Raw genomic sequence first — 13,026 nt, 5'->3', positions numbered from 1 at the left:
CATATTCCCTCAAGAGTGCAACAACTTCTCCCGTTATATTTCAAGTGTGTTAAACAGTCTAGATGTGCGTTAAAATGCTGTTTTTGTCTCTGTCTGTCTTGTGTGGATGTTTGATGTGTGATTTTGGTGTGTTATAGGAGCGCTGGATCTCTCCCTCCCTTTTTTTCTCTCGTGCCCTGCGCTGCGCTCACACTCACGCAGAGCGCCTCAGTTCTCCAGATCTACATGACATCCAGCTTTATCCAGCTCATCCCGTCTTTTGTGCACAGAGGAAAGACTTTAAAAGCGAGGGGAAGGATATCAAGGTGTGCTCGAGGATCTCAGGCAGCTTTTCTCGTCCATCAGTGGAGTTTTTCCCTTTGCGCGTCCACATGTGGAAAGACGCTTCTGGAGAGATGCTGATGCTGAAGCAGGGCTGCGAGTGAGCCAACATCAGCAGAAAAGAAGTTAAGTGAGAGAAGAATACAAGAGGGGGAAGAAAAAAAAAGAAAAGGAGAAGCTGTTGGGGTCCGAGCCAGAAGTTCATTAACAAAACCAATCGGACTTTTTTTTTCATCTGTAGAGGTGCCTCACCAACCTTCAAAATTTCGCCCAAAAGCAGACAGGAGGATCGGCCGGTGCTGACGCGACTCGTCGGCAGGAAGCGGCTGATCGCGGCTGGGGTGCTCGGTGTGGTCATGGTTCTGGTGCTGGTGATCCTCATCCCGGTTTTGGTGAGCTCTGCCGGGACATCCGCCGCGCACTACGAGATGCTCGGCACCTGCAGGATGGTTTGCGACCCTTACGGTACCAAATCCCCGACCAGCACGGTTTCAGCAGACCCGGTCCGGGACAGCAGCCTTATCCAGTCTTTACCAACTTTTATACAAGGTCCGAAAGGGGAACCGGGACGCCCGGGAAAAGTCGGGCCGAGGGGGCCTCCCGGTGAACCCGGACCACCCGGACACCCTGGACCTCCCGGAGAGAAAGGGGACCCGGGACGACCTGGATTACCCGGGCAGCCGGGACCAAACATGGCAACCGGTGCCATCAGCGCGGCCACCTACAGCACAGTGCCCAAAATCGCCTTTTACGCAGGGCTCAAAAAACAACACGAGGGCTACGAGCTGCTCAAGTTTGACGACGTGGTCACAAATCTCGGGAATCATTACGACCCCTCCACGGGCAAATTCACCTGCTCCATACCGGGAATATACTTCTTTACGTACCATGTGCTCATGCGAGGAGGAGACGGAACCAGCATGTGGGCTGATCTGTGCAAGAACAACCAGGTGACACACAAACTCACAACTCAAAGCACTCAAATATTATGCATTTGGCAAACATTTTAATGTAAAGATATTATTATGAACCTAGTGACACCTTTCGGTTTTTTTTCTCCCTATATTTTTTTTATAACTTTTAAGCATGATCTTATATCAACAAATCTTTTGTTTCCAGTCAGAAATCTTCTGTTCAGTTCCAAATGAAGGATTCTCACAAACATTGCATCTTATCTTATTTGGGTGTGATATATGTGACCCTGGACCACAGAACAGTCATAAGGGTAAATTTTTGAAATTGAGATTTATACATCACCTGAAAGCTGAATAAATAAGCTTTCCATTGATGTATGGTTTGTTAGGGTAGGGTAGGCTGTGATTTTGAAAATCTGGAATCTGAGGATGCAAAAAAAAAAAAAAAAAAAAAATCATAATATTGAGAATATCCAGTTTAAAGTTGTCCAAATGAAGTTCTTAGCAATGCATATTATTAATCAAAAATTAAGTTTTGATATATTTACAGTAGGAAACTTACACAATATCGTGATGGAACATGATTTTTACTTAATATCCTAATGATTTTTTGGCATTAAAGAAAAATTGATCATTTTGACCTATACAATCTACTTATGAATGGTTTTGTGGTCCAGGGTCACACACACATATACCTACATATGTAGGATAAAATGATCAGACCATCAAACCATGAACAAGAAATCAATGAAAGTTATTAATGAGTATTATTTGTTATTATTTATTGATTATGATTATTTTTTCTTTGTGTTATTGTTAAATTAAGGCAGGATATATTCAAATAAATATTATTTTTAAATTTCAATATCATTATTATTAGCTGAAATTATATATATATTTTTCATATTCTAATGAAATGTTTGAAAATGTATTTTTAAACAAAATGCATTTTTCCCCAGTTGTTGTGCTTGTGGAAAAATACAGGTGTTTTTCAAATAATCCAGCACCTTTCCGCTTTTACTAATTATATATATATATATATATATATATTTATATATATATATATATATATATATATATATATATACACACACACACACACACACACACTAAACTTGCCTAATCAAATTACACATTAACATTTTAAATTTTTCATAAAATAGTATCAAACTTCTGTTCAAGTAGGAATTTGGAATAGGTAGAGCGCTTAAAAATGAAATTAATTTTGTGTTGGACGCAGTTTCACAAGGTGAAAATTAATGACTTGAATGAATTCACACCTTAATTGAAAACCTAAATAAACTGTGTTAATAGATGCAACAGCTTGAGTGAGTCAAAGCAATTTTACATGTTTCATGCAACACCAGCATCCAGCATGACATATTTTAAGAGCATTAAATAATTATATTTTAAGTCTCATTAAAAAGGTAAACGCTGCTGAAACAGCTGGTTAGAGTTTTTGCTCACATGAAAAATATAACAATATTTCTCTCTCTCTCTCTCTCTCACTTCCGGTGTGACGTGTGACTGTTGAGTGTGAGAGGAGCGTTTGCGTGCGAATTGGAGCTTGTGAGTGAATGTTTTTCTTTTTTCTCTTCTTTCTTTTTTTTCTTTCTTTCTTGATTAGGTTAGTGTTAAGAAGTGGTGGTGTATTTGTTGGTTTGGGCCGCGTGCTACCGTCTTTTTTTTTGCGGGCAGCATGACGGCCCCACGTATGCAAGGTTTGAGTAAACTCACGCGGCGCCATGGAGTAAAAGTGGCGGCCGCGGTGAGCGTGGAAGACTGTTGCCTGGCTGCAGGAGAGGTTGTTGGGCATGAACATATCATGTCGGCCTCCAGAATGAACAGTGCCATTGTCATCTTTCTTAGCTCTGTTGAAAAGGCAAATGACCTAGTTGAGAATGGTATAGTGATTGAGAATCTTTTTACTCATGTTCTACCACTTTCTATGCCATCAAAAAAAGTTTTGTTGTCGAACGTGCCGCCTTTCATTAGCAATGAAACTTTGGTGGGAACTTTATCCCGATATGGAAAATTAGTCTCACCTATTAAAATGATACCGATTGGTAGTGGATCTCCTCTTTTGAAACATGTGGTTTCATTTAGGAGATTCGTTTACATGATCCTAAAAGATGACGAGGATTTAGATCTTTCTCTGCATATAAAAGTGGACGAGTTTGATTATGTCGTTTATGTTACCACGGACAAGATGAAGTGCTTTAAATGCGGATTAGCGGGCCACTTGCTCCGTGCCTGTCCTGGGAAAAATACGGAAAACGGCGCAGTGGCTGATGACATTAATGTTAGGCAGCCAGTCGAGGCTGGTCCGTCAAACGCGGTTCGGCCGGCGACAGAAACGGGAGTGGCGGGGACAGGTGCAGCGGGAACAGGTGCGACAGAGACGGGTGCAGCGGGGGCAGGTGCGGTGGAGGACATAGCTGCAGAAAATCCGCCCGCGGCCGAGAGTGCGGCGATCCAGGTAAATGAACCTGAAAATGTGGTTGAGGAAAATAGACCGGGTGATGTCGAAACATCGAATACGCAAAAAAGTGTTAATTTACCTAATGTTTTACTGCGCGATTCTTTTTGTGATGGCATTGAAATGGAGACAGAGCAGATCGATTTCAAAGTTCCGTCGAAAAGGAAAACATCTGACGAGTTTCAGACGGTTAGAGCTAAGAAAGCTGACATGGATGCTTGTTGTGGTGAAAGTGACAGTGAATCTTCTGATTCTAGCGTCAGTCTCTCTCAGTGTGACTTCTCTAGTCGAGGTTGTGAAGTGGAAGACATTAAACTGTTTTTAAAAGCTACTAAAAACAAGAGAGGGGTCTGTGTAGCTGATTATTTTTCTGACACGAAGCAGTTCGTTGATAAAACCAGGTTTTTTATGTCGGAGAGTTTGTTTACAAACAAGGAGTTATATCGACTAAAAAAGATTGTGAGAAAACTTACTTCTGACAATGACAATGATGGTAGTAAGAAAGTATAGTAGCCTGGCTAGTAATGTGGTGTGTGTTTATGGAGTGCTAATTTGTGTCTTAGTCTCTTTTATTTCTCCAAGTATGAGTGAAGTGAGTATTGCGACTTTAAACACAAATGGAATAAGAGAAATAAGAAAAAGAACAGCTATGTTTCAAGTAGTTAAACAAAAAAGAATAGATGTCCTTATGTTGCAAGAAACGCATAGTGACTTAAGGAATGCATCTGATTGGGCAGAGGAGTGGGACGGGGTCTCTGTGTTGAGCCACAATACCTCTGTTAGCGGAGGGGTGGCTATTCTTTTTTCTAAAGCTTTTAATCCAACTTCTTATCAGGTTGATGAAGTAGTCAAGGGCAGGCTCTTAAAAGTAAGAGCTATTTTTGAGAATTTTATTTTTGTTTTTATTTGCGTGTATATTCCAACTGCACCAATAGAAAGAATGTTATTTTTAAATACTTTGTGTTCAGTCTTACAGAAATGCTGTGTAGAAGAATATTTATTCGTGGGTGGTGACTTTAACTGTACACAGTCAAACTTGGACAGAAACCATATTGAACCTCACTTGCCGTCTCGTAATCGTTTGATCCAGCTTGTCAAAACCCATGAGCTATGTGATGTTTGGAGACAGGTTAATGGGGCACAAAAACAGTATACTTGGACTCATGTTCGTGACAGTGTGATCTCGCTGGCAAGATTGGATCGTTTTTATGTTTTTAAGCATCACTGTAATATTGTAAAGAAATGTTTAATTATCCCAGTGAGTTTGTCTGATCACAGTATGGTGCTGTGTTCTGTGTTTTTAAATTCCGTTAAACCAAGAAGTGCATACTGGCAGCTTAACACTAATTTGTTAAGTGACAGGTACTTTAAGAACATGTTTAAACTGTTTTGGGATGAGTTCAGAACCACAAAGGGTTCTTTTAAGTCTCTACGACAGTGGTGGGATTTTGGGAAAGCCCAAATAAAACAATTTTGTTTGCAGTATACTCAAAACGTCACTAGAGAGACAAGTTTGATTATGAACACCTTGGAGACTGACATTTTAAAACTTCTAGAGTTAGCTGAGTCAACTGATGGCCAGAGGTATTTGGATTCATTGTCAAAGAAAAAGACACAGTTGACTGATTTATTGAACATCAAAACACAGGGGGCTCTGGTCAGGTCAAGGTTCCAGAGTGTGGACCAAATGGATGCTCCATCCAAATTCTTTTTTAACCTGGAGAAAAAGAACGGTCAGAGCAGAGTCATTCATGCTCTGCGCTCTGAGTCTGGAGGTTTATTGACAGATTTTGCGGACATTCGCAAGAGAGCAGTTGTGTTCTATGAAAACCTGTATAAAAACGAACTTGGGCCAGAATACAGGAATGACAGCGATTTTTTCAGCGACTTACCCCAGGTGTCTGAGGAAGTCAATGCTGAGATCTCTGGTGCTTTGAGTATGGGCGAAATGTACAAGGCTCTACAAGGAATGGAGTCTGGAAAGGCGCCGGGCATTGACGGCCTGCCAGTAGACTTTTATAAGTCTTTCTGGTCAGAACTGAGAGAAGACTTTCTGGAGGTAGTGAATGAAAGCTTGGCTGAAGGCCAGCTGCCTCTGAGCTGCCGTAGAGCAGTGCTTACCCTCCTGCCCAAGAAAGGAGACCTTACAGACATAAAGTGCTGGCGGCCCGTTTCGCTACTCTGTAGCGATTACAAACTGCTCTCGAAAGCCTTGGCTAATAGGCTAGCAGGAGCGATGGATGGTGTCATCCATCCTGACCAGACCTACTGTGTTCCTGGTAGGTCAATATTTGACAATGTTTCTTTGATTCGGGATATTGTAGAGGTCTCCAAGATGATGAATCTAGACTGTGGGTTAATCTCATTAGACCAGGAGAAAGCATTTGACCGTGTGGAACATCGCTATTTGTGGAGAGTTTTAGAGGCTTTTGGGTTTTGTAAAAATTTTATAAGTTGTATTAAAGTTCTTTACAGTGGCGTTGAGAGTATTCTGAAAGTGAACGGTGGTTTATGTGCTCCTTTTAAAGTTCATAGAGGTGTCAGGCAGGGGTGTTCATTGTCGGGTATGCTCTACTCTTTGGCAATAGAGCCACTTTTGCAGCAAATACGGGTCAAACTTTATGGTTTATGTTTGCCAAACTGTGTAAGGAGTCTTACATTGTCAGCTTATGCTGACGATGTCATAATTATGATTAGTAAGCAAAGTGATATCCAAGTTTTGTCAGGTTTACTTAAAGTTTTTAAAGGGCTATCTTCTGCCAATGTAAACTGGAGTAAAAGTGAAACCTTAATTTTAGGTGAGTGGGCAGGTGGGAAACCAGATCTCCCTAAAGGGTTAGTTTGGGGAAAATCAGGTTTTAAATACTTAGGAGTGTATATTGGTGATGAGTTAACAGTGCAAAAGAATTGGGAAGGAGTTATTGAAAGAGTTAAAGGCCGCCTGGAGAAATGGAGATGGTTAATTCCAAAAATGTCATATAGAGGGCGTATATTAATAATAAATAATTTAGTTGCTTCTTCAATATGGCATAGGGTTGCATGTATTGATCCTCCATCGCATCTGTTAGTAAAAATCCAGGCAATTTTAGTAGACTTCTTCTGGGATAAATTGCATTGGATCCCACAGAATGTTTTATTCTTGCCTAAGGAGGAGGGTGGACAGGGCTTAATTCATCTTCAAAGTAGAGTAGCAACTTTTCGGATGCAATTCATTCAAAAACTTCTTCTTGGTTCAGCTAAATGTAGATGGTGTGCTGTTGCATATGTGATTTTACGTAAACTTGAGAATCTGGGACTAGATAAAACTCTTTTTTTACTCGACCCACTGAAATTGAACACTTCTGGATTACCAGTTTTTTATAGGAACCTCTTTAAGGTGTGGAGTCTTTTCGTTTTAAAAAAAACAGAGGATTCAGAGTCACTTCATTGGTTGTTAGAAGAGCCTTTAATCCGCGGAGCACGTCTGGATTTGTCTGCCAGTGGACTGTACCCAGGACTTAATAAGACACTCACTGACAGTAAAATCATCACTTTAGGACAGTTACTGAAAGTATCAGGAATGGATTTCATGAATGATGAAGCAACGGCTCAACATCTGGAGATTCGATCAATCCGTCTAGTTGCACAACTATTGGTGAAGTGGCAGAAGCTTCTTAATGCAACGGAAAGACTTTTGTTGGTTGAGTATGGTGATGGTCGATGTGAACCAGATCCTGAAGACTCCTTTCCTTGTCTGTTTCTTTCACCGAATCTAGAAGAGGTCTCTGGAGTGTTTTTAAAAACTGTTCAATCTCTGTGTGTAGATTTCTTTTCTTGTTCTGGCAGAAGTTTGTATAAGTATTGTGTTGTTATTTTTAACAAAAAATTGTTAAGTAAGAAAATTGATACTCCATGGCGTGATTTTTTTAAATTGAATGTAGACAGAAAACCTGAGTGGAGAGCACTTTATAAACCACCGTTGACAAAAAAGACAGGTGACTTACAGTGGAGAATTCTTCATGGCGCTGTCGCCGTGAATGCTTTTATTTCTGTTTTAAATCCTGAGGTTGACGCTCAATGTCCTTTTTGCACTGAGAGAGAAACCATCTTTCATGCTTTTGTAAAATGTGTAAGATTGGAGCCTTTATTTTTGCTTTTAGGAGTCATTTTTCAGAGGTGTAATGAAACTTTTTCTACTGTGTTATTTATTTTGGGTTTTAAATATGTGTTGAAAAATAGATTTGTATGTCAGTTGTTAAATTGTGTTTTAGGCCAAGCAAAATTGGCTATTTATATAAGTAGGAAAAAGAAAGTTGAGCAAAATTTGGGGCAGAATGTAGTAGCAATGTTTTCAAACATGGTGAAAGCAAGAATATTGATTGATTTCGCTTATTACAAGCAAATGGATGATCTCATTACCTTTGAAGGTATTTGGTGTTGCAACGAGGCTTTGTGTTCTGTTTCTGAAGGTGATTTGTTTTTTACACATCCATTGTGAGTTGAGGTTGCTCTTAATATTTATGCACAGTGTAATTTAATTGTACTGTGAGATGTATTTGTAATAAAAGTTTTGTTAAAATTCAAAAAAAAATTCTCTCTCTCTCTCTCTCTCTCTCTCTCTCTCTCTCTCTCTCTCTCTCTCTCTCTCTCTCTCTCTCTTTCTCTATATATACATATATATATACCTGTATTTTTGACATACCTAAAACCGCCTATAAATTATGTTAATGCATACATTTAATATATACATACATACATACATACATACATATATATATATATATATATATATATATATATATCCTGTAAATACATAAGTTGGACATATATATTAATGTAATTTATTCTAATAAAATAAAATAGTTGTAAATTATATTATGTATATTATGTAAATTCATTATATAAATACTTAATTTATATAACACATACATGCAATTAATTACAAAAGTTGCAATAACATTACCACACATGCCACTGTTTAATATCCTGGTGTATCTCAAAGAAACAAATCTGCACTTCTCAATTATAAAAGGGTTTGTGGGTGTGGCCAATATGATAATATGAACATATATATTTACATATATGTGTTATACATTAAATATGTGACCCTGGACCACAAAACCACTCATAAGGGTCAATTTTCTGAAACTCAGATTTATACATCACCTAAAATCTAAATAAATTGGCTTTCCATTGATGTATGGTTTGTTAGAGGACAATATTTGGCTGAGATAGAGCTATTTGAAAATCTGGAATCTGAGGATGCAAAATAATCAAATATTGAGAAAATTGCCTTTAAATTGTTCAAATGAAGTTCATAGCAATGCATATTACTAATCAAAAATTAAGTTCTGATATATTTACGGTAGGAAATTAACAAAATATATTCTCGGAACATGATCTTTACTTAATATCCTAATGATTTTTGGCATAAAATAAAAATCGATAATTTTGACCAATTCAATACAATGTATTTTTGGCTTTTGCTAAATTTTTTGTGGGTTTTGTGGGTCAGGGTCACATATTAACTTATATATACAATTGTAATGTTTTTTTGTGTAAACACTCCGACTAAACTCTTTTTTGCAAGGTCTATAAAGACCTTGAGACCTAATATATGCATGGCAAGCTTGTATATCTTATGCAATATCTTCATCTGACAGCTGAAGCATTGCACTAAATGTTCGTCTCGTCCCACAGGTCCGCGCCAGCGCCATCGCCCAGGACGCAGATCAAAACTACGACTACGCGAGCAACAGCGCCGTTCTTCATCTGGAGCCCGGAGACGAAGTCTACATCAAACTAGACGGGGGTAAAGCCCACGGGGGCAACAACAACAAGTACAGCACCTTCTCTGGTTTTATTATATACGCCGATTAGGACATACGCACCTCCTCCAGACGGTCTATCTCGCCCCCCCTCTGCTATTCCTCTTTTTTCCTTTCTTTTTCTTTTTGCATAATTTTCCTTTGGGCCCAGGGCAAGCAGACAGACCTGCTCAAACACCCCTCATCATTAGTCTGTAGATGTGGGTTTGAAAGCAGAACTCTGCCCTGCAATCCAAAAATCAAGAAAGAACCAAAAAAATAATAAAAAAATAAAAAGGCCCGGAGAAAGAAGCCAAGCACTTCATCACAGAGGAAAGACGTTCCGAGGAAAAGAAGCTACTGAGGAGTTTACTGTGTGTCTTTCTATGTCTGTGGCCATCAAAGAAGCCTGTGAGATGTTTTCTAATATGTAACCTTGACATAATCGGCTGTATGTGCAATAACGTAAACTACGATATTTGTTATTCAAAGATGCCTGAATGAGTTGCATATCATGAAGCATTAGCCCAAATTTCATCATCATCAATATCCAGTGTAATCTGAATGAAATGATCCTCTTGTGTTGCATAATATATATCTGCTAAATCGCCGCAGATATTTATTCCCTGATTGTTCGTGAGTGCTAATTATGAATTAGGGACATAAAACAATACAATATACCTTTGGTGGTAATGGCTTGCAGTGAAATTATATTCCAGAATCGCTTCAGCGTTTTACTTTTAGTCTGCAGTGTCAGGGTGTCAAAACCCTGTTTTCTTTTTTTTGTTTGTTTTGGTGTGTAATGTTAGCCGGCATCTTTTATTGCACACAGACGTACTAGACCGAGAAGGAATATGTTTCTTGTGATATTTAGAGCACTATGCAGAGTATGGGTGTTAATATGTAAATGTGTATCTATCTTCAGAGATTTCCAGAATGTGATTAATAATATTGCATCTTATTTTTAGTGTAAATATGGTAATGGATTTCTTTTTTTGTTTGTTTGTTTTAATATGAAAGAGCATCAGGTGAGCGTTATGTATCTGTGTCATTCTCATCTCCAGGTTGGGATGGCAGGGAATGCGTGTGATGAATTATTATCCGAGGATTATTTTTCTTTTCCTGTCCTGCTGCTGTAATTCTCATTCACATCTACAACCCTTCAAACACATTTTCCATTAAATGGAAATTTGATCAGATTTGTGCATTTTCTGGTCTATGTTCTTATACATGAACTGCGTTCGAAAAACTGCTTTGTGAAGCTTCGAAACTTTTATGAATCATTTGTTTTGAACCAGTGATTCAACATGGTGTCTGACCCTGGACCACAAAGCCAGTCTCAAGTAAGCACGGGTATATTTGTAGCAATAGGCATCAATACATTGTATGGGTCAAAATAATCCATTTTTACACTTTGTTCCGTGAAGATATTTAGTTAATTTCCTACCGTAAATATATAAACACAAAATCTTAATTCTTAAGAACTTAATTTGAACAACTTTTTAAAGGGAATTTGAACACATTTTTAAATGGTTTTTCTTAATATTTAGATTTTTTTCGCACCCTCAGATTCCAGATTTTTCAAATAGTTTTATCTCGGCCAAATAAAAACCCTTATGACTGGTTTTGTGGTCCAGGGTCACATTTTGGCTTTGCTACGTCATAACTATTTTGAAATTTCTATGGTTCCCCAGTAGGGGTTATCTCTGTTAAGCCATAAACTAGTGTCTATATGGTTTTTACCTGATCTTAGATTAAATTTTAATGACATTTTTAATGATGAGAAAGAGTTGTAGTTTTAAAGGCATGGCTCATTCAAAAATGAAAATATGTCATTAATTCTCACCCTCATGTCGTTCTAAACCTTTAAGACCTTTGTTTATCTTCAGAACACAAATTAAGATATTTTTGATGAAATCCGAGAGCTTTCTGACCCTGCATAGACAGCAACGCAACTGACACGTTCAAGGCCCAGAATGGTAAGGTCATCGATAAAATCTGTGGTTCAACCTTAAATTTATTCAGCTACGGAACACTTTTTGTGCAGAAAGAAAACAAAAATAACAACTTTATTCAACAATTTCCTCTCTTTTCCTCTCCTCTGTGTCAATCGTCGACGCACGTCCACGAAAGTACCACGACGCATGTGCAATTCCAAAATGAAGGTTGAACCACTGACGTCATTTGGACTATTTTAACAATATCCTTACTACCTTTCTGGGCCTTCAACGTGTCAGATGCGTTGCTGTCTACACAGGGCTAGAAAACTCTCAGGTTCTTCAAAAATATCTTAATTTGTGTTCCTTACAGAAACCTTACAGGTTTGGAAGGACATGAGGGTGAATAATTAATAACAGAATTTTCATTTTTGGGTGAACTATTTAAGATACTAATACCAGGGGCCTCATTTATAAAGACTTGCGTAGAAACCATCCTTGATTTTATCTAAGAACTTTTCTGATTTGATCGTAAGAGCGATTCAGAGAAACGAACGTACCACGAAATCCATGCGTACGCCAGTCATTCGGTTATAAATCACAAATGATCGTGGAATTGTGTGCAGCTGAACGTTCCGCCGTCGAAACGCCCCTGCTTAATTAATTAACATATAAAATGAGCTTATTCTTAAAGCAAAAACTCTGTGACAATGGCGAGTAAAAAGGAGCGCAAGAAATCAAATTATAGTGAGGCTGAACTATCTGCAATACCAGGCATTAACACAAGGAAACGGTCGTACGCCAAGCTGGAATCTGACGTGGAGATAAGTACTTTTCCACGTCAAAGACGGTTTTTATAAATCTGTACTTTGACGTGGATTTGATCGTACGAACACTCTAAGATCAAATCAGTGCGTAAGAAAGTTTTATAAATGAGGCCCCAGGGTTCATACAAGGTGCTTAAAGTGCTTGAAGTACTTGAATTTGACTTTTTGAAGTTGGAAAATAGCAATATTTAAAATAGCAATATTCCTGAAGAGGTATACAATGTATCTGAGAAGTGTTTAATTTTGTCAATGAGCACATATCTTTTCACACAATTCACAGAATTCAAAAAAACTTTTTCACTTATTTCAGTTAATGTCAGAAAACAATCGAGCTAAGCTAGTAGTAGTACTGACAGTGTTGTGTTAACATGTCTGAAGATGCGAAAAGAGAAACGGAAAAACGGAATAAATTGAGTTGTTTATATAGGAACCGCTCACTTTATTTTTGCCATTTTTTTAATTAGTATATTTTTAGAATTATTAGAATAAATAAGTCAGTGAGATCTCTGATTAAAGTCCTTGAAAATCAAAGAAGTAGTGCTTGAAAAGTCTTTAAAAGTCCTGGGGCCTCATTTACGAACAGTGCGCATAAAAGGTACTATAGTTTGTCCTTACATTTTCACATTCCTACATATAAGTACAAGTTGCATAAAACGTATTTCTACGCACTGTTGATAAATGAGGGCCCTGGAATTTAATTTTACAGCATCTGTATGAACCCTGTAATATGTACCAGTTAGGGGTAAACAAGGTACAAATATG

The 13,026-nt window shown here is 38.2% G+C and overlaps 1 protein-coding gene across 1 annotated transcript; it reads left to right on the top strand.

The window, feature by feature from the left end:
• The first annotated feature begins 225 nt into the window (after positions 1-225).
• On the top strand, positions 226-10,699 carry c1ql3a (complement component 1, q subcomponent-like 3a). The gene is made up of 2 exons (XM_073830756.1): positions 226-1,271; positions 9,394-10,699. Exons 1-2 carry the CDS (start codon positions 678-680, stop codon positions 9,571-9,573), a joined length of 774 nt encoding a protein of 257 aa, XP_073686857.1. The 5' UTR covers positions 226-677; the 3' UTR covers positions 9,574-10,699.
• The last annotated feature ends 2,327 nt before the right edge of the window (positions 10,700-13,026 follow it).

Source organism: Garra rufa, chromosome 24 (assembly GCF_049309525.1).
Source record: "Garra rufa chromosome 24, GarRuf1.0, whole genome shotgun sequence".
Taxonomy (NCBI): Eukaryota; Metazoa; Chordata; class Actinopteri; order Cypriniformes; family Cyprinidae; genus Garra; species Garra rufa.
The sequence above is the reverse complement of the archived record's forward strand: the minus strand, read 5'-3'. Positions and strand labels throughout refer to the sequence as shown.

Excerpts from the sequence above, each read along its gene's own strand:
- c1ql3a (XM_073830756.1), top strand. The coding sequence starts at position 678 with ATGGTTCTGGTGCTGGTGATCCTCATCCCGGTTTTGGTGAGCTCTGCC. Across the intron at positions 1,272-9,393 it reads ATCTGTGCAAGAACAACCAG|GTCCGCGCCAGCGCCATCGC; the intron begins GTGACACACAAA and ends CTCGTCCCACAG.